We start from the raw sequence: 23,482 nt of genomic DNA on the forward strand, positions 1-23,482 counted from the left end.
CAAAACTTCACCAGCAGGCTTTCAAGATCAATAATTTATTAAATCTAAGAGGAATATATAAATATAAATATATATAATTATTGTTTATTGAAAAAATGTTTTTTTAACTACTGTGAACTAAACTAAAACACAACCACACAGTGTGGACTGGTCGATCACTTCATTCTTATTTGTAGAACAATATGTTTACCAATGGCCAGGGTTTTAACTATGAACATTTTACATGTTGGACTATTGGATGTTTAAAAAAAATCATAATAAAATATTATTTTTACTTTATTGTTATACTCTTGCAGCACTTGCACGTCAAGAACATCAATCATTGTAGGCTATCTCGTTGATCTTAAATTAGTAATGCACATTACTGTGCGTTATGTGCAGCGTTTTCTCATGCAAGCTATTATTTTGAGGCTTGGATTATAACGCTCGGATTATAAATGTTGATTGACACGTTGTTAAGCACAAAATTATGTCGACTGAAATTCATTCACAGGCCTCCCTTGTACATAAATATGACCCCACCTATGCATATAACAAGGCCCCCATATAAGGCAATGGGCGGTTGGCTGCCCGTTTCTCATTGGCTGAACAGACTGACATGACTTTTTTTCTACAAATCCGCTCGATTCCATTGGTCGGCAGGGTTCGGCTGATTTAGGCGTATTATCTTTACGAGCCATACACGGCGAGAGAGAGAAAAAAAGGCTCAGCCCGAGCCAAACAAATCCACTGGAAGAGTCGGCGTGGAGAAGGCGAGATAACAGCCGGGCCAGGAAAGAATGCTTGAAAACAAAAGAGAACGCTTGAAAACCTTCCTCAGGAAGATAGACGAGAAGGCTATCGTCAGGATCAAGCACTTCATGAAAGAAAGGTAATTAAACACACACCAGTTCAGCGACCACCGGGACCTCCGCGCTGGTCCCCAGAAGGTGTGGACGCTAGTACCGTTAGCATTGTGTTACTTTAAGGGGCTTATTTAAGGCTTATTTATGTATTTTTCTGAGGCATATTATATTAGTTTCGAGGTTTTGTTTAACAAGACTCCAACATAATGTTTTCGTTTCGTTAAATATTCCTCACATATAGGCCATGAAATATACTTGGACAGAGTTAACGGGTTTGAATGGATGGTCTGCCCGAGGTCCACTGCTTCTTCGTGTGCTATGTGTATGGTTTTGGTTTTGATAGCAGTCCCAGATGGTTAATAGGTTGGAGCTGTTATATGTGCTTCAGATAATGGGCCCATGTCAAGTTTTTGTACATCTTTTAGGATTGTAAATAACCTTCAGCCATCTTGTGACGTCAGCATCATCCGCCACACACTCGTTGATTCACTTGCCTCTGGGTGTGGATGGTACATGATGTGACATAACGTTATCCCCTCAAACATCCACCTCACCAAGTCTACCAATCCATGATATGGGTCGTGTGTACGTAAAACCCCTTCATCAATGAATGTTTCTATACGTTTCAATGGCGTTTGCAGTCAGAGGGGAAAAAATACAGATATTGTAGTGGTGAAGTCCAGATTCAGGTGCCCCTCCCATCAGGTACACTTATTTTTATGAATGCATTAAAGAGGAAGATGGAACTGAAAACGGAACACCAACATTTCCAATAATGTAGTTACACATTGAATTACTGTAAATATGAACAGCCCTATAAACTGTTCAAACACAAGAGATATTTTCCTGTACCTGTACTACTATATTCAAATGATTTGATCACAGCCTTGGTTGGACCGTGCTGGCGCTGCTTTGCAAGTGTTTTATGGTTGTATGTGGGTCATATTGACATCATGGCGGATAATGGCTTCACGGTGGTGGATCAGCCAGCTCAATGAAGATCCAGGGTGGATCAGCCTGGCAGTCGACTGGAGATTTACTCCTGGCACTCGCGCACACACAAGACATGGCCCTTGCTACCACGCAGTGTTTCTCCATGTCTGTTTTTGGTCATCGCTAATCAACTGATACGGCATACTCTATGTATTTCGGGTGTATGTGGGCTATATTTAGGTCAGAGGAACCAACCACAGGTGTCCTGTGCCCTTGTATTGGGGTATTTTGGCTGCTTCCTCTCGGCAGAAACCTTTTCACTGTCCATTGGCCAACCCTCCCTTTACCCCTGAATCTCCCCCTAACAAGAATTGTGCATAGGTATTGATGGCTGAATTAAGATGACAAACTGTGGGTCAGCCTAATGGGCTGATGATGGGCTTATTGTGCCAAAGGGTTCAAATGGACACGTGCATACAACGAAAATGTATGGGTGTGGCAGGATCTTGTAGCATGATGACCAAATGGCTCTGGGTTTCACAGCTACTTCAACATGACCAATGATTTGGGGTGTAGGAGGTGACATGAGTGTGTGTGTGTGTGTGTGTGTGTGTGTGTGTGGGGGTTGTCACTTCCACCTTCCACATAAAGGGCTGCAATACATGATGGCCGGAAGCATTCATGTTGTAAGAAAAAAACAATGGTGCGTCAGGGTATGGCAAATGTGTGGTGGCATTGACTTTGGCCTTATTTTCTCTGTCACTGACTCCACAAATGGTTGCTGTGATGCATTAGCATTAATGTGCAGCTGGCTTACGATTTGCTACTGTACAGTTTAGGTTGATAATGATTGGCTCCTTTAACGCAGGAGGACCGGTGCTCCTACCTTAAAAATTGAGAACCAGCAACAACCATTTGAGCATTAGAAAGAGGCTAGTAAAATTAACCTTCTATCATGTAAACAAATGCCATACAGTAAGAATAAAGGGAGCTGGTTTATTACGAAATATAACGAGGGCAAAGCTGTTCATTTTCTAAAATAAAAAGCTTTTACTTCTTTCTAAATTGTAGCATTTAAATCAATTAGCTTATTTTGCTCTTTCGACCAAAACGACATCTTAATAAACTTAATGTTAAGAGAGTTTAATATTTTTGTTAATTTATATAGGTTATATGATTATATCCCAAAATCTTCAATAATGTTAAGTCCAGATGCATAACCTTGGACTCTGGCGTAGATAACACCTGTGCAGGAGAGAAAGTTGACAAAAGGCACACATTTGTCTCACTCTGAGTGAAAGCAGAACGCTTGAGAAATTGGCAATATAACTTTCACCTAAAAAATAAAGGGTAACAAAACACATGGGTGTACCCAGAAAAATCTATTGTTTAAATGCCACTAATTAATATTTTGTAGAGGCACACGTGTTGCTTTATCGGAGGTCGCACATTGTGCGATTTATTGAGCATATTGGTCGCACTGCATGTTTGTAAGTTTGAATGAGGTTGTCGTATCACAGCTGGTTATTCAAATTCTTTCCCTCTTTGTAGCGTAAAATCCCCCCCTTCACCCTTTTATAGAAAGATGAAAAAATATGAAAGCATTTTCACTTCAGTATGTAGTCACAGATGGCAGAATCCATGCCAAAACGCAGCACGCCACGTCTTGTGGGAAGCCCTCCTTTCAGGCCGTGACTTGGCCCGCGTGGATCTGAGCCAGTCTGTAAATGGCTGGGTGCGGCCGCTTGTGTGGCGTGACAGTTGGCTCCTGGAAGCCGCTCCTCCTCAGCTGTGGCTCGGGGATCCTGCTCGGAGACCAAACGGCAAGTTCATTTACAGCTCTATGCGAGCGCGTCCAACATGGAGGTCAAAAACAGGCTTCCACGGTGGTACCACGCAGGGGCGGTTTCACTACTGCCGACCCAGTTGGCGGTGTGCGAAATGAGTTTCTTTGCGCCCAGTGCGCAAGCCGCTGCCGAGGGCGCTCGCAGAAACGGTCTATTTTAAGGGGCAGCGCTTTGACCTCTTGCACAGGCCCGTTAAATACAACCCAACTCATTTCACATGGCGCCGCAATTTGTTCAATGGGTCTGGTTTCTGGTCTCGCCATGCGAGCCCGCCCTCAGAACCTTAGGACTGTCCTTGTGTAGATGCTGAGCCTGGGCTCCTACCTTGCTGGATTGAAGGGTAACTGTACTCTCAGTTATTCACTTGGGCTTTTTTTGTGTTTTCAGTTAAGCCAGCCAGTCCTGTCCCATTGGCGCTGGCTCATATAGAGGCAGTATGTACAGCCCCGGAAGTTTGAAGTGAGCTAGACTATACAAAAGGTATATTATGCCTACGTATTTTTTTATTATGTCCCCATTTATGAATTGAATGTAAACAATGTTTGATTATGTGTTATGTATAGCTAAACTTTCACTCTACTGCCATGCGTTGACGTTTGAGCTGAAATGCTTATTTGATGAGCCTGATAATGGATGACTAGCGGTCAAGGCAAAGTCTACAAGATTACCTCAGGTGAAGGCCAAACCTCCCACTGTTGTAATCGTCCACTTGGATGATATGGTTATTTTGTGCCCATCCCTTTTCTTCACACTGCATATATTTATTTTTACAAGCTTCTCCATGGTACCATGCGTACAGTAGTTGTTTACCAAGTGGCCTGGCTTTTTATTTTATTTGGATGGCTGCTCTCTCCATATTGGTATCAAGTAGTTCCTTCCTGCACGCAACCTGCCTCCTGCAGGACCTCGCTGGAAACTGTGGCGAAAAGAAAGGCCTTCTCTGTGTCTGGCCCCAGTCAGCTGCCAGGAGGTGCAGAGGGAGGGCTCTGCACGCATGGATCGCATGACTTCTCTCTGTGACACACACACTGGCACTCTGTTCCCCGTGGCAAGTTGCCACAAGTTACATGTCGACGTTGGCTGTGCCGACTGGCCCGCCGCCCCGTCCTCTCTTCTGCAGCTGAGTGCACACGGGCACACGCCCGGGACAATGTGTTTTTTTTCATTGTTGGGAGAATTGGCTTTATTTTATTCCCAAAAATGTGGCCAGTTGTCTTGGCAGCCCCTGGATGCCTGCCCTGGTGAATTCAGCGTGGATGTGTTTGGATTAGATGCTGTGCTTCAGAGTGGGCCGTTTTTAGATTGGACTTAAAACATGTCCTGCATCTTAATGCGTGCATATTTTCCAGTGCATGACCTCAAAGCGCAGACATCGGATATGTGTTAATCCTCCTCTTTTGGCCGGATGGTGAACACCACTAGAGGATACTCTTGCACAATGTTTCCACCATTATCAACCAGCGCCGTAGATCAAGGACTTCATGTGTGGCGGTGTGATGTCTTTGTCATCGTGCACCTGTGACTTTCACCCTTTTAAGTTGGCAGGCCCACTATGCTTAGTCCTTTGATGCTGGGAGAGAGGTCTAAGATTCATGACTGAGCGACTGGTTCCGCAAGAGCAGGGGAATGGGGGGTGATGGAGGAGAAGGACGCTGCTGCTCAAGACCTTCGCTCCCCCCTGGGCAGCCCTACTGTGTTTCATGTAGTACACCACACCCAGACACTTCCCAGCAGGGGCAGTGATTTAAGGGTACAGTAAGCCCAGTTTTATCTGTAAACCATCCCATCGGTCACACGGCTCTATTTTTAGTTTCTCAACCTCCCCTTATTATTATTATTTACGAGTCAAAAGAAAATGAATTCAGACTTTAAAACTACTTCCAGCTGTTCCCTCTCACAAACATCCTGGCGTGTGTCGAATGCTATACATGTCATGGCCCCTTCAGTTCATGTTTTCCTGGTATTGATCGCTTTGATGGTCTATCTTGAGGTTATCTGCTCCCAATAGCTTCCGATACAGTATAGAGCATGGGTTTTCAGGTGCGGGTCATTTCAGGGAATAGGAAGGAAAAACAGTGCCAGTAAGATAAGGGAGGCCAATGTGTTTGGCCCTAGCAAACATTGCACAAGCCTTATTTGTAGGTTAACATGGAGAGTTAACACGCGGGGCAGGCTTGCGCAGATCGGAGGATTTTGGTGCAGGTGTTAATGGCCTTTTAGGATCTTTATGTATGCTGTTCTAACAAGCATCAACTGGTTTTCCCTAGGCCTAAAAAATTTTTTTGTTTGGTTCCGGTTTCCGACCGACCCTGTCAATTTATGTGCGACCCAAATTATTTTATGAGTTTTTATAAAGAAATTTTTTTTTTTTTTTTTTTTAATGTAATTACGATTTGGTACAGCACCTCTATAATTACGTTTTGGTACAGCACCTCTTCATTCTGTACAAGGATGAGCGAATTTTCTCGTTTTTAAATGAAAACAACCTACCTATCATTCGCTGCCGCTGGAAAAAATAAAATAAAAAAATAAAATAAATTCCCTACCTACCCATGACCTCAACTGACAACCAACAGGAACCAAACTTTTTTTTTTTTTAGGCCCTATTTTGATCACGGCTAGGGTGGGGAACAGTGTAGCGGGAAGAGGAGCACTGCCTACCAATTCTATAGGGGATTTCTGTCTCAGCTCTCATTGTAATAAGGAATGCGGGATTATTATGTTTTACGGTTGTTCAACAAGCTATTGTTCAACAAGTGCTTCACACAGGGTACAAGGAAAAGATTTGTCTCGCGTTGGAACAATTTAGAAAACGGTCCATGACGCGACGCATGTCATGGGCAGTGTTTTTTGTACTTTCAACGTCGCAATCAAATCGACCTTTGCACCACTTGAGAGATCAACGGTTCACTGCTCGCTTCAGGGAGCACGGACTGGTCGGTGGATATGAAGCCAGGGCTGACCACTCTCAATCGGCAGGGCAGGATGTGCCTCTCAAACCCTGGAAGTTTAGACAGGTATGGGCAGTTGTAAGTCGTTCTTTGGGGCGAATTTTGTATCTGGGTTTAAGTGTTGTTTCAGTACTCCATTGGTGCGCGACGCGGAGACTTGGAATTGTAAGGCGAGGTAGGCGCTGGTGTACAATGATGAGACTGGTCACTATTAATGGGATCGATGGGATCACCTGCATAACAATATCTAGATGCAATGAATTTCATTTGACTCATCAAAATCATATTTACAGTATCCGAATTGTACCAAAGCTAAGTTAACATGGCGACGTCTGCAGCTGATGAAGGTTGAAATCGGCAGGATAAAAAGCCCTCGGGGTTGTGAGAACTTCTTCACATTACTTTGAAATGTCTGTGGCTCCAGGCTCACTCGACGCCACGTAATGGTTTTCCTTCCCTTTCTCCTGCGTGGCAGTAAATTCCTACTGTAACCTTTACACAGCTCAACCTTACTTTCGTGGTTCATCTTATGACCTGTCAACGGCACATACTGTTGGAACAGGAATGTAGAAGATGCAACACGAGAACAAAGTACTTAAGGACAATTGAGTTACTCCCTATTTATAAAGACGGCATTTCCTCAAATCTTTCACAAAAACACCTGTTGGGAACTCGGTACTACTGTTTGGTAACAAGTTGACTCGCATGATATTGATGATTGAGTAATGTTGTATATTTCCATTATACCTTTAACCTAACTATGACTCTTTATTACTAGATTTTGATAGTATTATTTTTATCTAAAAGGCTAAATGTATTTAACTAAAAGCTATGATGCCTAAAGTCTCTTAGAAAACTGTGTTGTCACAGTCTTGACTCTTATCTAACCATTTTATGATGGTACGATGTCTGTGCGTGTGTGTGTGTCAGTCATTTTCCCTGCAAATCTGTTTGGGGGAGTGTCTTGGTCTGACGTCAGCTACGACGGAGTGTCACACCACCGTGAACACAAAGCCACTTCCTCCCAGATCTAGCTCGAACTCGTCCAGCTGCTTATCTCTGCCAGAATGAGGCTGGTTGGAGCCCTTGCCTGACCAACGCTGTCCTAAAGCCTGGACTTCTATCTTTTGTATCTGTTGGATTACCTTTTTGGTTCCTGTGATTGGACTATCATGCTGTGATACCAGGGATCAAAGCCTAGGCAAACGTCTTTGTTGTGTGGTTCATATCTTTGTATTAAGGAAGGGGAAATGGATTCAGTTAGTAGATATATGAGTTTTCGCTCCTCTAAAAGATTGCTGCCACAAATGTAAGGAACCTCGGATTGCTTTGAAGCTTTTAACCTGTAATGCTTTGGTGTTTGTGAATTCCTGTGGTCAAACTGCTGCCTTTTGCATAAAGTGCACGGCTCATTTCTGGCAAATGTCCAAGCATTGGCTACCTTTTTGTTCAAATCCCTGTTTTAATATTTGGAGTTGTGTCTTGCAATTGGTTGTTTAATTGTTAAACTTTGTTCAAAATCATTGCAAGTATTTCTGTCATAACTACAGTTTGGAGTCATTTTCAAACGCAGCTGCCACAATGTGGTGTGATGTTGAACCATTTTATTGTAAGAACCTACACAAAGTTATAACGAGAAGCCTTAATGTGTTGTTGGCATTGCTGCAATATTCATATGGATTACTTAAATTATTGTAAGGTGGTCCTATGAAGGACATTATGAACATTAGGCAAAGCCCTTATCTTAAGATATCTTTGTAATTTTCCATTTCATGTCACTCACAGAAGGCTACAGTAATTGTGTTTAACAGTAACAGTTGTTATGTTTCCTCAATAAGCCTTAATACTTGTTGTGTACACTGGGAGTCAATATTGTAGACTGTACTAGCCTAATGTAATTCAAACCTGTAGCCAAATATTCAGTACACCTGATTGCTGACCATATAAATCCCTACTGTTCATTTGCCAGCTTCCTCAAACATCATAATAGGATTGCTGGCAGTATTTAGCTATTAGCTTCCTATCCGTTTCCACGCCGGCACATGCAGTTTAGATTCAACGAATGCAGTTGATTTTAAATTACAAACGGAAAGTAAAAGTCCTCCGCCCCAGAGCAATGCTGCGGTATCTTGCGGTCTTCAAATTCCGGCGGCCGGCCTCGTTTGTTCGCCGACTGACTACGTGCATCTGCACCGGCGGTGTCGCTTTCAGAAAAAATGCAAATCAGGCCCCTTCCTGCTACACGGGATACCTGTGCGTTCCCACCGGCGTGATGTGCAGGAGTCGCCTTAAAGGTCTTGTCAGTCATGTTGACCGTGTCCCCCCCCCTCCTCCTCCTGTCCATGTCCAGCAACTACCCAGAGTGTGGCGGCGGCGTTGGTGGTGGCGGCGGCGGGCTGCCGACCAAGGTGAAGAGGAGCAAGAGCAGCCTGGGCAATGGCAGCTTCAGGAGGAAGGCGGAGTCGATGAAGGCGCTGAGCCTGGAGGATGCCGTGTTGGACCCCCAGAGGGAGCACAGGACCCTCACCAGACAGCAGCCAGTCAGGTACTGCCATGCACCACCAACCGCTTTGATCGCGCCGGTGCGGACGATGGTGTAGGCGTTGAACCGCCGTGACTCGCTTCTTTACCGTTGAGCAAGTCGACGCTCGTTTGAGATTCGTGCTGGGCTGTAAAGGTCGTTTCCTTGTTTGCATTGAGTGATGCAACGACGACTATTGTTTAGTGTTCATACATTGAATTTGATAGTCTTGTTAAAAAATATCTGTTTCCTTGTATAGTCATTCCTGGTTCTGTTTTTCAGTATGGGGTTACTCTTAAAGGTGATCGCCTACTGCTGAAATCCACCAGTTATTTAGGGGAAAGTTACTGTTAAAGGTGATCCACTGCTGAAATCCACCATTATTCAGGCTCAACATGTTCATTCTCTTGCAGGTCACAGACGTTTGATCTGGATAGCAAAACCTTTGAGAGAACCAACGGCAACGGACCTCAAAGTGTAAGTCTATGTACCTCACCTGTTGGCCTGTTTTCATATGTTGGGACCTGCCCAACATCATTTCTATCATCATTAAAAAGGGCAAAAAGCCAACGGCTACGAAGGCATTTGTGTGGTTGACGCATGACTCCTAAAGCCTCCGTTGAACCGTGGCGTTGCCACAACACACAGCACACGCTATAACATGCACCGTCTCCTGTGTTCAGAGCTTCGTCAAGCACAACAAGACATTCCACAAGCTGTTCCCGGACATTCCCGAGGGCGAAGACTTGATCCACGGTAGGTACAAGGAAGGAAACGCAGAATTGTTTTTGAGTCATGCAAAAGATAATGTGTAGTCACGCCACAGTTATGTCTGCAATTCGTTCATTTGTTAAACGTAAGCGTCTTGTTTGCGTCCTAATCTGTGCGCTCTACTCCTCCAGCGTACATCTGCGCGTGGCAGAAAGAAGTGCCCTACCACGGGCGTCTGTACATCACAGAGACCCACGCCTGCTTCTACTCCTCGGTCCTGCTCAAAGACACCAAGGTGAGCTTCAGCACAGTCCCCCTCCCTGCATGTTTGTGTCGTTGGTTCCTGATGTCGGCTCAATTCTTCCTGACGTCATGCAAAATGTAAAAAATGATTTAAACGTAGCTTCAATTTCATCTTTCATCCGGATACATGACTGTTATTGTTTGACCTGAGGCAGCCGGTAACACTTCTCTCCCCCCCCCCCTCCCCCCCCCCCCTCTGTGTGCTACAGGCGGTCATTCCCGTGTCCTCCATCCAGAAGGTGAAGAAGCAGAACATGGCGCTCCTGGTTCCCAACGCCCTCTCCATCCGCACCAGTGAGGGAGACAAGGTACGTGCCCAGCTCGCCTTTCAACGCCCCAAACAACACGGTTAAGACCCAATGCTGACACTTTCCAACCTGACACAAAGCCTTGTGTGCAACAGGGCGGATGTTATCTGATTTACGTGGGAAGGGTGGTTGTTCAGCCACTGTTAATCTGCGTCTCTGACCTAGTTTAAGTTATGACTTTTTTGTTGTTGAGGCTCATGTGTTTCTCTCTCTCTCTCCCTTTCTTTCTCTCTCCCTCCCTCGGCCGATGTCTCTCGCTCGCCTCGTAGTTCCTGTTTGTGTCTCTGAGGAACCGTGACGCGTGCTACCAGCTGCTCTGCTCGGTCTCTCCTCGGTTGGAGGTGAGTCCTTGGGATTGTTTGTTGGAGCTGCAAGAAATGCCCCAAATCGATCCTCGAAACTGTGGTCCCAATGATGTACTCGGCTCCGAAACGCTCATCAACATAATGTATTTTAAAGATGTCGGAAAAAAGGACTACAAACTATTATCGATGAGTCTTTTGTAATCAATTATGATTTGCTTGCCAAATATTGGTCAATTGTCAAGATTTGTGTGCTGCTATATAAAGTCTCTTTGCTGTTTTTATGTTTCTTGATTGCTCTTCAGGCTCCGTGTTTTAAACTTGGTACTATAATTAAGTATACTTAATTATGATGCGTCTTGTTTTTTACAGGCGGGCAGCACCAATAGCAGTTCGATCTTGTCTTCAGCGGAGAACAGTGAGAAGAGCAAACTAGTGGTGAGCATCCTCTACTTCACATTTCATAATTATGAAGGGCTAACCTCTAACTGCAAGAGGCAGTGCACATTTTTGTGCATTGCCTCTTGCACTTTTACTATACTATTAAATCTGGTTGGTGTTCATTTATAAAGTTAACATTTACTGGTAACCAATTGTCTCATAACTATGCCGTGTGGACAAATGTGTGATGCCTTCACAAAAGTAGAATCGCACGGCAGTAACATTTACCAGCCTACATGGTAACCATCCACACGGGCTTCACAGTACCATGAGCAGTAAACGCAACACCCGTTCTTTAATGGGAGATGCTGTCCCCAATACCTCAACCGTATCACAAACCTCTACTTCCCTTGTGATCTTGGCACAGCCGCCTTAAGCAATGCTTAAAAGTCACACGACACACTAGCCTAGAAAAACCCACCGATTTCCACCACGTCACTGACGCGAGAAACCGTGGGGTTGGTGACATCCGCACTGACTCACCGCCAGACACCCGTCAGCGCTGTCTCCTCTCGGTGGCCTTCCCCTGCTCAGGATGTTGGTACTGCCTCAGTAACAACATGTTGCACCCCATGTGCCAAAGCAACCTTCACGTGCCATTCTTTACATATTAAGGCAGCCCTGCCTATATATGCAAAATGCTTAAGTGACGTGGAACAGGCTTTCCTTATTCGTTTATACACCCGTAGTCCACAGCGTTGAAGCAAATGCCGCCCTGTAATTAAGGTCATTCGATGAGATGTAACACTAACAACATTGAATCTCGGTCTACAAATCACATAACGGGTATATCTTATCAGATCGACGTGGCTATTGCGGTTCATGGTTGTCTGGGAGTTGAGCAGTAGCCTCCATATGTCTCCCAACAAAGCTATTGAATCGGACTAACCTGAGGCAAAACCCCTTGCAGGTGTTCTCATGCGCTGCCCTTCTCCCGTCCTCCCGACAGAACTCCAGCCAGTCGAGTCTGGACGACAGCTTTGACCACCCCGACTCCGCCGCCCCCCCAGGCCTCCTGCTGGAGCCCTCCCCGACAGAAACCCTGAAAGGTGAGCTCCACCTGAGCCACTCGGAACGTCATCGTGCCGCGAGCGAAAGGGGATCACATCGTATCGCCGCTCAAACCTTGTGTTTCGTGTTTTTGTTGTTTCATGACTTTATTGGCTTAGTGGGCGTTCTGTTAATAAGCACCTCATCATCTAAGTTCAAGCTCGTGTCATGTACACCTTAGCGGAGCGATGAGCTGCAGGCATTAATAGCGACCAGCAGCTTGAGTTTCATGCTTCCTCAATGGGTCAATCAATGACTAACAATGGCTCAACCTGTTGTCTCCCAAACCCAGTGCCTAATGGGAGCCTTCCCTCCCCGAAGTGTCGGCTCACACCGCACAGAGACCTCTCCTCCTCCTTCTCCTCCTCCTCCTCCTCCGAGCTGCCCATGGAAGAAGGTAACCCTCCCTCCCTCCCTCCCTCCCTCCCTCTTCTCGCCAACAACACAAAAACAAACCAGCACAGTGTGCTTCTGAACCCTGGGTCTGATCGCTGCTAAATTATGACGCTATGGACATTTGATAGGAAGCATTTCTTATTTAAACAGGTCTAATGATCCTTAGCCACGAACAAACTATCTGTCTGGTGCGTATGCATTTTTTCAGAGGGACTGCGTGTGTGCGTGTGCGTGTGCGTGTGTGTGTGTGTGTGTACCAAAATGTAACCATTGTGGTCGCATACATTCTCAAACCGAAATGAGGTCGCCAGCTGTAAAGTCTGGGGACCTCTGAACCATTGTGAAAGGAAGTGGTGCGCTTAACCAAGAAGCTCTGGGGGTCGTGAGAGCCCAGTCACCGAATATGTTTACTGTCTTTTACAGACACCGCACTGCAGGGAAATTGCTTTCTTTTTTTTTTTTTTTTTTTGTACCATTAGCATTCAGCAGAAGCTTCTTTCCAATGCGACTTGCAGCGAATTTGAGACGCCTATGGAAAATCAGACCGGGGGGGGGGGGGGGGGGGGGGGAGTTCAGTGTCTCACTCAAAGACACATAAGAGTCAGGCTGCAGACACTGGGGGTTGGAATCCAGAACCTAACCTCCCGACGTGTGCGTAACCGGTGCCCCTGTCTCTCTCTGTCTCTGTCTCTCTCTCTCTCTCTCTCCAGGCGGGTCGTGGATGTGCAGTGTGACGCGGAGAGCTAGGTCTCTGCTGTACCAGAGAGAGGCAAGCACCCTCAACACACTCCTGGTCATCTACCTGATCCTGTGAGTTCCCCGCCGCCGCTCCCCTGCGTACCTCCCTGCCTCTCCACGCCCGTTCTTCCACGCGGTTGTGTTCACTCCGCTATCGGCAAAGTCTCTGGGGGGGTGAAGACGAGGGACTGGTTCCTTCTGAGCCTCGTTTTAATTAAGTCGATTCACTAATGGATCCAAGACAACCCAACCGATGCGTGGGGTAGTGTTGCATGACAGCAGGCCTGCTCTCATTCGCTCACTTCAGCCTCACCTGATTGCAAGCCCCACCCCTTTTGACATGGCAGAGATATGAACATTTGAAGATTTGCAATGAGGTCAACCTTTTTAGCTTGAATCCTATCTCATGCGAGCAAGTCTCTCCACTTTGTCTGGAATGTTGTGTTTAGCTAACGCCCTGGGAAGTAGGGTTTTGAGAATTGGCTGTTGATTATAACTATGAATCGTGTGTGTGTGTGTGTTACCAGGGTAATGCTACTGCTGCTATCGTCAGGCTACATCGGCCTGCGCATCGTAGCGTTGGAGGAGCAGCTGAATCTACTGGGGGCTCTCCCAGAGTTCTCTCTGAACAGCGGGTAAGGCTCTCTTTCTCCCTCCTCTCTTTGGGGTCTCTTGGGCTGTCGAGGTCCGGAGGCACCTCCTGTGTTCACATGTCAACACACACGGTCGGATGGCTGTGTTCAAAACGGGTCTGCAAAGCGTTTCATTCAGTTCCTCCTTTTCAAAACGAACGTTAATTTCTACTCGTGGTGATGACGGTTTTGTTTGTGAGCTTCACGTCGTAGTTCGATGTAATGGGTGCAGTCTCTCGCTCACGGAATGTAAATCTGCTGCTGTCGAGGTTATGGCATCCATTGTAATTTCAATACTAAACTGGTTCTCTCCCTCTCTCTGCTGCTCTTTAGGTATCAAGACACATAGCCCTCATTGGCTGAACCGGAAAATTACTTGAGCTGTGATTTGGAGGACCACTACCCTGCAGTAACCAATGGGAGGGATGGTTTCTGATGCATTCAGACTGTCCCCCCCCCCGTCCGTCCCCCGGACATTGCCCCTCTGGTCGCTGGTTCGGCCTGCAGGAACAGCGGGCTAACCTGTGCAATCTCCCACTGACACCCTGCTGTGGAAACACTGGGGTACCCCCCCCCCCTCCTCCTCCTCCGAAGGGCTAAACCTCATCACCTTGTCCTCCACCCGAGATAAAGCACACCGGGCTGGGAGAATGGACCCCCTTCAACGCTCCGGAGCTAAGCCGACATGCGTCTGATGCACACCCACATGCACAAGCGCACACACACAAACACAAACACGCACAGACCCTCTGCCTGGCTGCAGTGGGCGTCGGTGTGGTTTCATACCAAAGCCAAATGACTCCTGGGAACACGTGCCACGGCGTTGACTGACCACAGATGTTTTCTAACGGTGACTCCTCCCCTCTGTTCTTCCTTCGTCGGGAGTCGGTTATCCCTCCTCTTCTACCGATCGCACCCTTTCGATCCAGCACTGCACGCAACCAAAGATGCACCAGGTGCGTGCGTGCTTTGCATGGGGTGCTGGGCGACGACCTCTCTATGGCTTTTACCTGTGTCCTCTTTGCATTTCCCCCGACCACATCCTCCCCAGTGGGTAGCTACACAAATTTGCCTTGTGTGCAGTCGGTCGCCAATCATCGGGTACTCGGGTCTCAAATGACGATTACCTTAAAGTTTATAAACTGCTTGGATCAGATCTCCATTCTCTACAGAGAATGGAGATCTCCATTCTCTACAGAAGGCCTGCACCCCCTCTCGTCTTCTCCCCGTCGTTAGTCTTTAATCCTAGAGTACAGTGTTAATTCCCCCCCCCCCCCCCCCCCCCCCCCCAAACCCAGCATTGGGAATGATTTAATTCTTTAATGATCGATGCTTGGTGGGTTTAATTCCCCACCGCTCTTGACCTGGGCTTCCGATGCACGAGCCCACTGAGACCGAAGCACGCAAGCTGGACTTGGCTTTGCTGATGGGCTCTGGGTAGACCACCCGTCCTAACGACCACTTGGTCGGGGACAGCGGTTGTGGTTCTAAGACTTATTGAGGCTCGTCGCTGATACTTTATCCATGTATCGACACCGTTGTGTTTTAGGAAACGGGGAGGGAACGTACAGGCCTCCAGGGTTCTGGTGAAAGACCTGGATCATCAGGGGGCATTTTAACCGGGATGTTTCTAAAAATGACACCGATACTGTATTTGCAGAGATGGCACCGTTGTGTGTGTGTGTGTCGAGCGCCTGTGATCTCATTTTTAGCCACCTGAAATGGGACCAGATCCTTTTTAGATTTCTAAACTATGAAAACCACACTGCTACTGTGAGGTCGGAGGTTTCAACTAAAAGCAAAAACGTGGTGGTCCAAAAAAAACTATTTCAATATGCAAGGAGTGATTATGCATGTATATATCTAACAAAAAAAAGTCTTTTCTATCGTGTCGTTGTTTTAAATTGAAGTTGGGCTTGTCTCGACAAGAAATGGTGAGGGTGAAGAAGCTGTGCACTTTATTGAGACGTGTGATTCGCCCGTCTTGACCCCAAAAAACGTCACACCTGGGCAGGAGAGGGTGGCCGTTTGTCCTGTGTTTATTTTTATTTTCTTCCTTTTTATTTCTGTTTTCTCTCGACCTTGCAAAGACTTTGTTTGTTTTCTCCTCTTTTTTTTTTTTTCTTCTCTTTTTAAATTATTTGTCACTCAGGGGAGGTGGGTGCTGATGTCGACGAGGGATTTGGGGGGGGTTCACTCCTAGCACCTCACCTCTTGTCACCGACCTCACGGTCTGATTCTACCCTCCGGGCTAAATGCACGCTACATTGACCCTCGCCCGGGTACGGAGCGCTAAATGAGAGCCTTGTCCTCGCTGAATAACCACAGGGGGGGGGGGGGGCTCTCAGCACTTTGTCTGCTTTATCTTGTTTATCTTTTATGTAACTCCATTTTTACACGTCTCAGATCCTGCACCATCGCATGACTTTTAAATCAGTTGTTCCCCCCCGCCCCCCTGTGCAAAACGAAAGTACTGAAATCGAATCCTGACTGAACGAATATGGCGCAGTACTGTCGGTTCTCAAAACATCAACCCTGCCTCCCACTAGATGGCATGGGGTAAGCACACACGAATCACTGCCCTCAAAGAACACAATGCAACGAGCTACACGACGGAGGCAGTATGTGATTTTTGCACTATTCAAAGTGTTGTTAACCAATGATTTGTACCGATTTCGTTGTCTTTAATTCTATGGTCATATATAGATATATATTTATTTGCATTGTGTCATGCAAAGTGGTCTCTGTGAGATGGCTTTGTTATTGTTTAAAATAAATCAAGTGTTGGAAGAATTACATAATGCTTTGTGTGTGTGTTTTTTGTGTGAGGAAGAGGTGGATCTCACTCTTTGATAATATCAAAAAAGCAATTGGCCATGCAGTTCAAATAGGCCGATTGGTTTATATGACCAGGGGAACTATTCACTCATTTTGACACAAACTCCAGCGGATGTCTGGACCCAGACTGCTTGATGCACGTGAGAATTTGATAAACACAAGCTTGCTGGATCAGTCTGGTTCCCAGGCTAGAGAATTTGAATACTTCGCACAAAATGTAAATTTCTACTGGAAAATGTGTTGACACTGCAGCAACAGGGCGGGACCCGTTTCCTACTCTCGTGAAAGAAGGAAACGTTTGTTATTCATTCAAACTTCTGTAATTCATATTTTAAAAATAATTTGCATTACTTTAGCCTCTGAATCTACTGAGAAATTGGTGACCCATTTTATTGGTCACCAATTATTGGTTTATTGGCATTTTGTTTTATTACATTTCTAATTGTAGGTCCAGAGATAATCTGCGCTGCAATTAGAGATGTCATGGTCTGTGGTGAAATGCTAATTATTTCCTGTAAAGTTGGTTCACATTAATGATGACTGGTTTAGCGGTTAGCCGAGGAAATGCAGACTCGCTATACTGGTTCTTTCAGCAGTCTTGTTGGGAAGTATTGCAATGTGTGTACAGTTATGCTAACCAAAGAACTTTCCCTTCTGGTTCAATTCGATTATTCAATTTGATTTAGGAAAAGGTAGGAAATCACTCGACAACAATATCCTTCTAATCTTTATTCTATTCTAGAAAACCTTCAAAGCTGTGACCGTTGATACTTTATTTGCGACGTAGTAGCTAGTTCATTCGACAGTTGTGCCGCTCCGAGCAGGATTCAGGTGTCCTGGATGTTGGGTGGAGCCGGTTCTCCGACCGTCTTCTGGTACGCACAGAGCTGGAAGGCGCCTGTCAACACGGAGCCGGAAAAACGGTTAGAAACATCACGTCCACGAGATCTATCAGTCCGGAGGACCCGGAGGCCTTACAGTCTGAGGTTGCATTTCTTGTGTCAATGAAAAGAACAGAAGGTGAATCTCACACATGAAGAACGCGTAATGCAACGAAACCTACTGTATCAAAGTATTAAGTATTGTAATATACATATGTCTATGCACCCTTTTTCATCATCTTATAGCTGTTAATGTTCCCCTAGATGACAATTTTAGATGAGAGATCTTATTTTATAAAGAATCTCAACACTCAAGGGAATTCTTGGGAAAATGTAGAGTTTTGCAATGAACAGAATGGAACACGTTATGCATGCGTGACTCTCGTATCCAATCTGAAACGTGTATCTATTTGTTTCACCTGCAGCGAAGGACAGAATGATGGCCACCCAGCCTGTGATGTAGGACCAGGAGAAGCGCCAGTCCATGAACCTCTTGCCGAAGAACGTGACCGTCACACCAGTGTAAATAGCCAGGGCCAGCAGCGCCAGGAACCCTGTGGGGTCAGGAAACAAACAGCCGCACACTTCAATAAACAGCCCACGCAATGCATGAAAGTGTGCCATAGGTTAACCACGCAGCCGCCTCGCGCCTTTCCTTTGTTTCGCGTTTAATGTCGCCTGGGGACAATGCTAAACTTATCGCTCAAGATAAGATAGGCTGCATTGTCCCCTTTTAATACGTTTCAATGTTTGCTTTTGAACTCAAACCCATCACAGTCCTTATTGAAATGATATATTGGAACGGTTTGGAGAAACAATAGAGCTCTATTTTGTTCCACCTTTATACCTAAGAATGGGAGACACCGTGTGTGTGTGTGTGTGCGTGAGAGAAAAAGACACTGTGTATTTCTTTGTGAGAGAGAGACACCGTGTGTGTGTCTTTGTGTGTGAGAGAGAGACACCGTGTGTGTGTCTTTGTGTGAGACGGAGAGAGAGTGTGTGTGTGTGTGTCTGTGCGTGTGTGTGTGTTACCTGAGAGGATCAGGGCGATGCCCCCTGTGCGGACCCTCCTGCTCTTGGTGCCGTTAGCGAAGGCGCTGAGGCCCAGGACCACGCCGGCGAAGCAGCTCAGCACGGCCAGCAGCATGAAGGCCCGGGTGGCGTCCCAGAAGGCTGAGACGCAGCGGAGGCACAGAGGTCACGCCTTAACCATCGGTTAGACACAGAAACCTACCAACGCTGATCACTGTCCTTCCCGTGTGTGTGTGTGTGTGTGTGTGTGTTGTACACTTATCACCTTCCTTCCTGTGTGTGTGTGTGTGTGTGGTGTGTGTGTCGTACCCTTATCACTATCCTTTCTATGTATGTGTGTGTTGTCTAACCCTCACTATCCTTCATGTGTGTGTGTGTGTGTGTGTGTGTGTTGTACACTTATCACCTTCCTCCCTGTGTGTGTGTGTGTGTGTGTGTGTGGAGTGTGTGTCGTACCCTTATCACTATCCTTTCTATGTATGTGTGTGTGTTCCCTAACCATCACTATCCTTCCCGTGTGTGTGTGTGTATGTGCGCGTGTGTTCCATGTGGCCTTCCCTCAAACAAAAGCCCCCACTACATCCCATTTGTTAAACACGGTTGACGGAGCTCGGTCGACCGACAGATCGATCGACCAACAGCAACGCAGACGTTCGGCGACGACTCACCCACTGTCATGGTGTGGGCGTGGCATTTGTGATTGATGCAGAATCTCCAGAGCCCCTGATTGGCCGAGCTGCCCGAGTACCGGTACTGCATCCAGAAGTCGGTCACCGTGGAGACGATGAGGAGCACCAGGGAGACCACCCCGCAGAGCGTGCCCCCTCCGGCCAGCGTGTAGAGCATCGAGGAGAAGCTTCGGCAGGCGCTGACCTCCTGGAAAACAACTGAGGAGAGGTCAAAAGGTCATTCTTTTGTTTTTCTGCTCATGATTTAGCTTATGAAGCGATTGTGAAGCGTCTTTGAGCACTGGGAAAAGCGCTATATCAATTTGATCTATTATTATTATTACATAGGATTTCTATCAACAGTATACAAAGATGTCTGCGGAACACTTTTCCGTAACCCTATAGTTGTTTATGTCGACCACATTAAAACTTTTAGGAGATGGATGAAAAAACTCGACCCTTGAGACTTATGTACTTATTGTCCCAAGATGTTATAACAGTCGTAATTTGTTTGTGTGCTATTATACATCTTTACAATTGAATCTCTTCAGCTCCTGGAGGATTTCTCTACGATCCTTGTATGGTTTCTCTGTGGGCCTTTTTCAACCGGCGGCCATCTTGGTTCTGAATGCTAGCGGTGCTGGAGCTCGTGTTTAGAACCATGATGGCCGCTAGGATGGTGAATAAGGCCCATTCTCTTTAAATCTAGACAAACTGAACACAAGGCCATGGCCTAGATGGGTGCACTCATCCACAGGTGAGTGTTAACTCGGGTGTTAATGTTTCAGTGTATATTATGGTTTTATAATATATGATATTATTATATGTTGACGTCGAAATCGTGTCAATATGGATATGGCAAAGCCTTCAGGCTTAGTGGTAGTAGAATATTGGCAGTCGGCGAATTTAAATATATATCCGGTCAAAGCGAAAAAATAATAAAGTAGCAAAACAAAGGCAACAAAACAGTTTGGCCAACATGGCCTCCTGTCAAAGGGAGTGCTGATGGCACAGTTCACAGATCCATTGTTACTGACTAAGTCTCTTCATGACCCCCACACTCCCGGCTCCCGGCCCCAGGCCCAGCAGCAGAAAAAGCGGTCAGCATTGTTGCTCTGCCACTCACGCATGCACATGCATGCACATGAGCTGTTTTGCACTTTTCAAAAAATCAGCACTTATTTAAAACTACAACACATTGTTGCAGTGTTGGACTTAGATTTAGGATGAGTTCAATAACAACTCAACACAGAATTTCCCCGACAGCTGTCCAATACCTCAAACTTAACTTCATGAAGTTATTTTGGAACGGATACTTTTTGATGATGGAAGAACATATAATGTAGTGAAACCCGGACCAAGCCTCAATGTATAAAGACGATTATTATAATACTAAAATATGTTTACACAGCCTTTTCTATCATCCTACATCTGTAAAAGTTCTCCCAGGTCACACTTCTAGACGATAGTTGTTAATTTTAAGGAATCTGAGAATTCTGACCCCTTTCCAAGGAAAATTGTAAAACATCACACAAGTTTTGCCACAAATTGAGTTAAAACAAGAAGAATGAATGTGGGGTACCTTACTGTTGCTAGGTGAGCTGCTGTCTCTCCTGACTCTCCCGGGTTAGTGGCTTGACGTTGGGGGGCCTATCCGTTTTATCCCTGTCCCTCCTGCTTCCCATTGTCCGGCCAACAAAAGCGGGAATGATCGAGGGCAGCGTAAAAAATAAAGGTAAATCCCCATCCCCCCCTCTCTCTCTCTCTCTGTTTCTCTCTGTTTCTCTATCCCGGCTTGTTTAATTACCCACTGTGGGGCTGGCCATCTCTCAATCTCCCTCCATCCTCCTTTCCAACCCTCTTCGTCATCATCATCATCCACCTCATCATCATCAGCGTGTCTTCTCACAGGTCCTCGTCTTCCTTGTGTTCTTTCACCCACCCTTGCCCACATCTCTCTGCTGTGGCTCAGGCGGCAGAGAAGGTCGTTGGGCAACCCCGAGAGGTGGCTAGTTTGATCCCAGGCACCGCAGACCCAAGTGTCCAGGCGTCCCTGGACATGGCACCTAACCCCGACTGCTCCCGACGAGATGGCTGCTGCTGGTGACAAGGTGTGTGATTGTGAGGAGCAAATTGTGTGGCCTCAGTTCAGAGAAGTTTAAATGCAGTCTATACTCATTTCTTCCCTGTATCTTTGCTTGAAAGATGCACATCGGTTCTGGCAATACCTGACTGCACCGTGGTCAACCCAGAGGGTAGTTAGGGTAGGCATTCCCTCCGTCCATCAAACAATTCAGCCCACACCCCTATACGGAGCCGTCCTGTCTTGTACTGACCCCGTTAATAATAATAATGATACATTTTATTTGTAGGGCACTTTACATTTGAAAATCTCAAAGTGCTAGAGTTTAAGAGAGAGAAAAGGGTTGTTAAAACATATACGTATACAGTAAAAGAGAAATTAGCAAAAGGCTTTTTAAAAAAAAAAAAAAAGTCTTGATGTTCTATTCTGTGGGGCCTTCAGTACAGTACAGTACTTCAGTACAGGTTGTCAGGGAGGGCGTTCCATAGTCTGACCAGAGCGTTCTGGTCTGGTAGAAGGAACTGATTTGGTTCCATTGGTGGCTTCAGAAGATGTCATCTAGCTACCCCTCCGCCACAGGGCTTTGTATGAATACAACAGGTTTTACATCTTTCCACTAAAACTGATAAATAGGGGAGCACTTTCAACTATAGGTGGATGGAAAAGGGGCCTGTGGACTTGTACGTCAATGACCTAGAGCGGCAGTCTGCTCAAATACTGGATCCACTTTTTTATTTTGCCCGTAATAGAAACCGGCCATTGCATTTGCTTTGTCGTTACTAATTGCTTATGTTGTTGAAAGGCGTGGCAATGATTAGGAATGCTTTTAGCTGCTTTGTGTTTAACAATGGATGAATCCGATGATTACATTGGTGAATCTAAATGTACAGAGCTGGGGAAATTGAAACAATTAAAACAGACAAAATATCAAATGAGTTAGAATACAGTTTGAATTAAAAATCGAATGGGACAGTATGATTCTACTACGTTTCGTTACATTAAAACAAAAGCGTCCATTTAGGATGCAGTGCCTTACATTATGTTCATTCAACCAAGTAATTCAAGTGCAAACAACTTCAAAACATAAGCAAAGCAACTGCTTTTAAGTGCTACGATATAAAGAGATCGAAGAAGAAAATTAGAAAGCAAATCATTTGATTAAATTACATACTATAAGGCAGTACTTTTGGAATCATTTCGCCACAATTCATGTATGCATTAATTTTACACTATTTAATGCATTCTTTAGATCCTTATATTGTTTCCTCATCAGTTGCAACCCACACACACACACATACACACACACACACACACACACACACACACACACACACACACACACACACACACACACACACACACACACACACACAACCTCTTGCGGGCAGACTCAGAATCTTGAGCCCATTTATTAGGGAACAGGTGTTATCGGGATTCCATCACTGCATTCCCAGAATCCTGCATTGTGAAAGTCTTCCCTTTTTTTTTTAAATGTACAATGGCATTTTATTCTACATACAAAACAACCATAGTATTTCTCAGGAGTCCACGACCACGCTGCCCGTTTTGACACACAAAAGTAATTTGACACTTCTGGGATGAGCCAATGATTCATCTGTTTGGAAGGTTTTGTTGGAGACAAACAAAGAATCTTCAGGCAACAGATGTGACAGCTGTGACTGCTCTCTCTCTCCTTCGTCTGCTGGGTCCTCTGTGTTTGCCTACCTGCTACAGGTAGCCAGTGGGCGGGGCTGAGAGGCTTGTCAGCTGATGAGGTGCACCTGTGCAGGTCTGCCACGCAGGCTTTAGCCAGTCTCTCTCTCTTTCCACAGAGGCAGGTGGGCTTGGGTTCTGTTTAGGGTGGTTCCTTAAGGTTTTGGACCTTTTGGATTGGTTCCATGTTTTGTTTTATGTTAACACTATTCAACATCCCCACAGCACACTTTCCACTGCCCATATACATAGGCTAGTCGAAAGAATTGTGTGTTTGGTCAGTAGTTCA

The 23,482-nt window shown here is 45.7% G+C and overlaps 2 protein-coding genes and 1 long non-coding RNA gene across 8 annotated transcripts; 2 read left to right on the top strand and 1 right to left on the bottom strand.

Moving 5' to 3' along the window:
- The first annotated feature begins 672 nt into the window (after positions 1 to 672).
- On the top strand, positions 673 to 16,776 carry si:zfos-943e10.1 (GRAM domain-containing protein 2A). 5 transcript variants are annotated; one of them, XM_030372763.1, is made up of 13 exons: positions 673 to 871; positions 8,927 to 9,121; positions 9,511 to 9,574; positions 9,781 to 9,853; positions 10,000 to 10,103; positions 10,321 to 10,419; positions 10,689 to 10,760; positions 11,094 to 11,159; positions 12,073 to 12,211; positions 12,505 to 12,609; positions 13,319 to 13,418; positions 13,874 to 13,981; positions 14,312 to 16,776. In XM_030372763.1, exons 1-13 carry the CDS (start codon positions 780 to 782, stop codon positions 14,325 to 14,327), a joined length of 1,233 nt encoding a protein of 410 aa, XP_030228623.1. In that variant the 5' UTR covers positions 673 to 779; the 3' UTR covers positions 14,328 to 16,776. The 5 variants fall into 5 exon arrangements, with proteins under 5 accessions (XP_030228623.1, XP_030228627.1, XP_030228624.1 ...); XM_030372767.1 differs by having other exon boundaries at positions 12,112 to 12,211; XM_030372765.1 differs by lacking the exon at positions 673 to 871 and adding an exon at positions 6,515 to 6,642.
- A 754-nt stretch (positions 16,777 to 17,530) lies between these two features.
- On the bottom strand, positions 17,531 to 21,072 carry lim2.2 (lens intrinsic membrane protein 2.2). Of its 2 annotated transcripts, none has more exons than XM_030372769.1 (5): positions 20,985 to 21,072; positions 19,398 to 19,616; positions 18,730 to 18,870; positions 18,117 to 18,251; positions 17,531 to 17,714 (listed from the first exon to the last, which is right to left on the bottom strand). In XM_030372769.1, the coding sequence occupies exons 2-5, from the start codon at positions 19,573 to 19,575 to the stop codon at positions 17,644 to 17,646; spliced, it is 525 nt and encodes a 174-aa protein (XP_030228629.1). In that variant the 5' UTR covers positions 19,576 to 19,616; positions 20,985 to 21,072; the 3' UTR covers positions 17,531 to 17,643. The 2 variants fall into 2 exon arrangements, with proteins under 2 accessions (XP_030228629.1, XP_030228628.1); XM_030372768.1 differs by having other exon boundaries at positions 20,980 to 21,070.
- Positions 21,039 to 22,987, top strand: LOC115555751 (uncharacterized). The gene is made up of 2 exons (XR_003978905.1): positions 21,039 to 21,132; positions 21,370 to 22,987. It is a non-coding gene; the product is annotated as an uncharacterized LOC115555751 (long non-coding RNA).
- Positions 22,988 to 23,482: the final 495 nt, after the last annotated feature.

The sequence above is a fragment of the Gadus morhua genome, chromosome 12 (assembly GCF_902167405.1).
Source record: "Gadus morhua chromosome 12, gadMor3.0, whole genome shotgun sequence".
In the NCBI taxonomy this organism is placed as follows: domain Eukaryota; kingdom Metazoa; phylum Chordata; class Actinopteri; order Gadiformes; family Gadidae; genus Gadus; species Gadus morhua.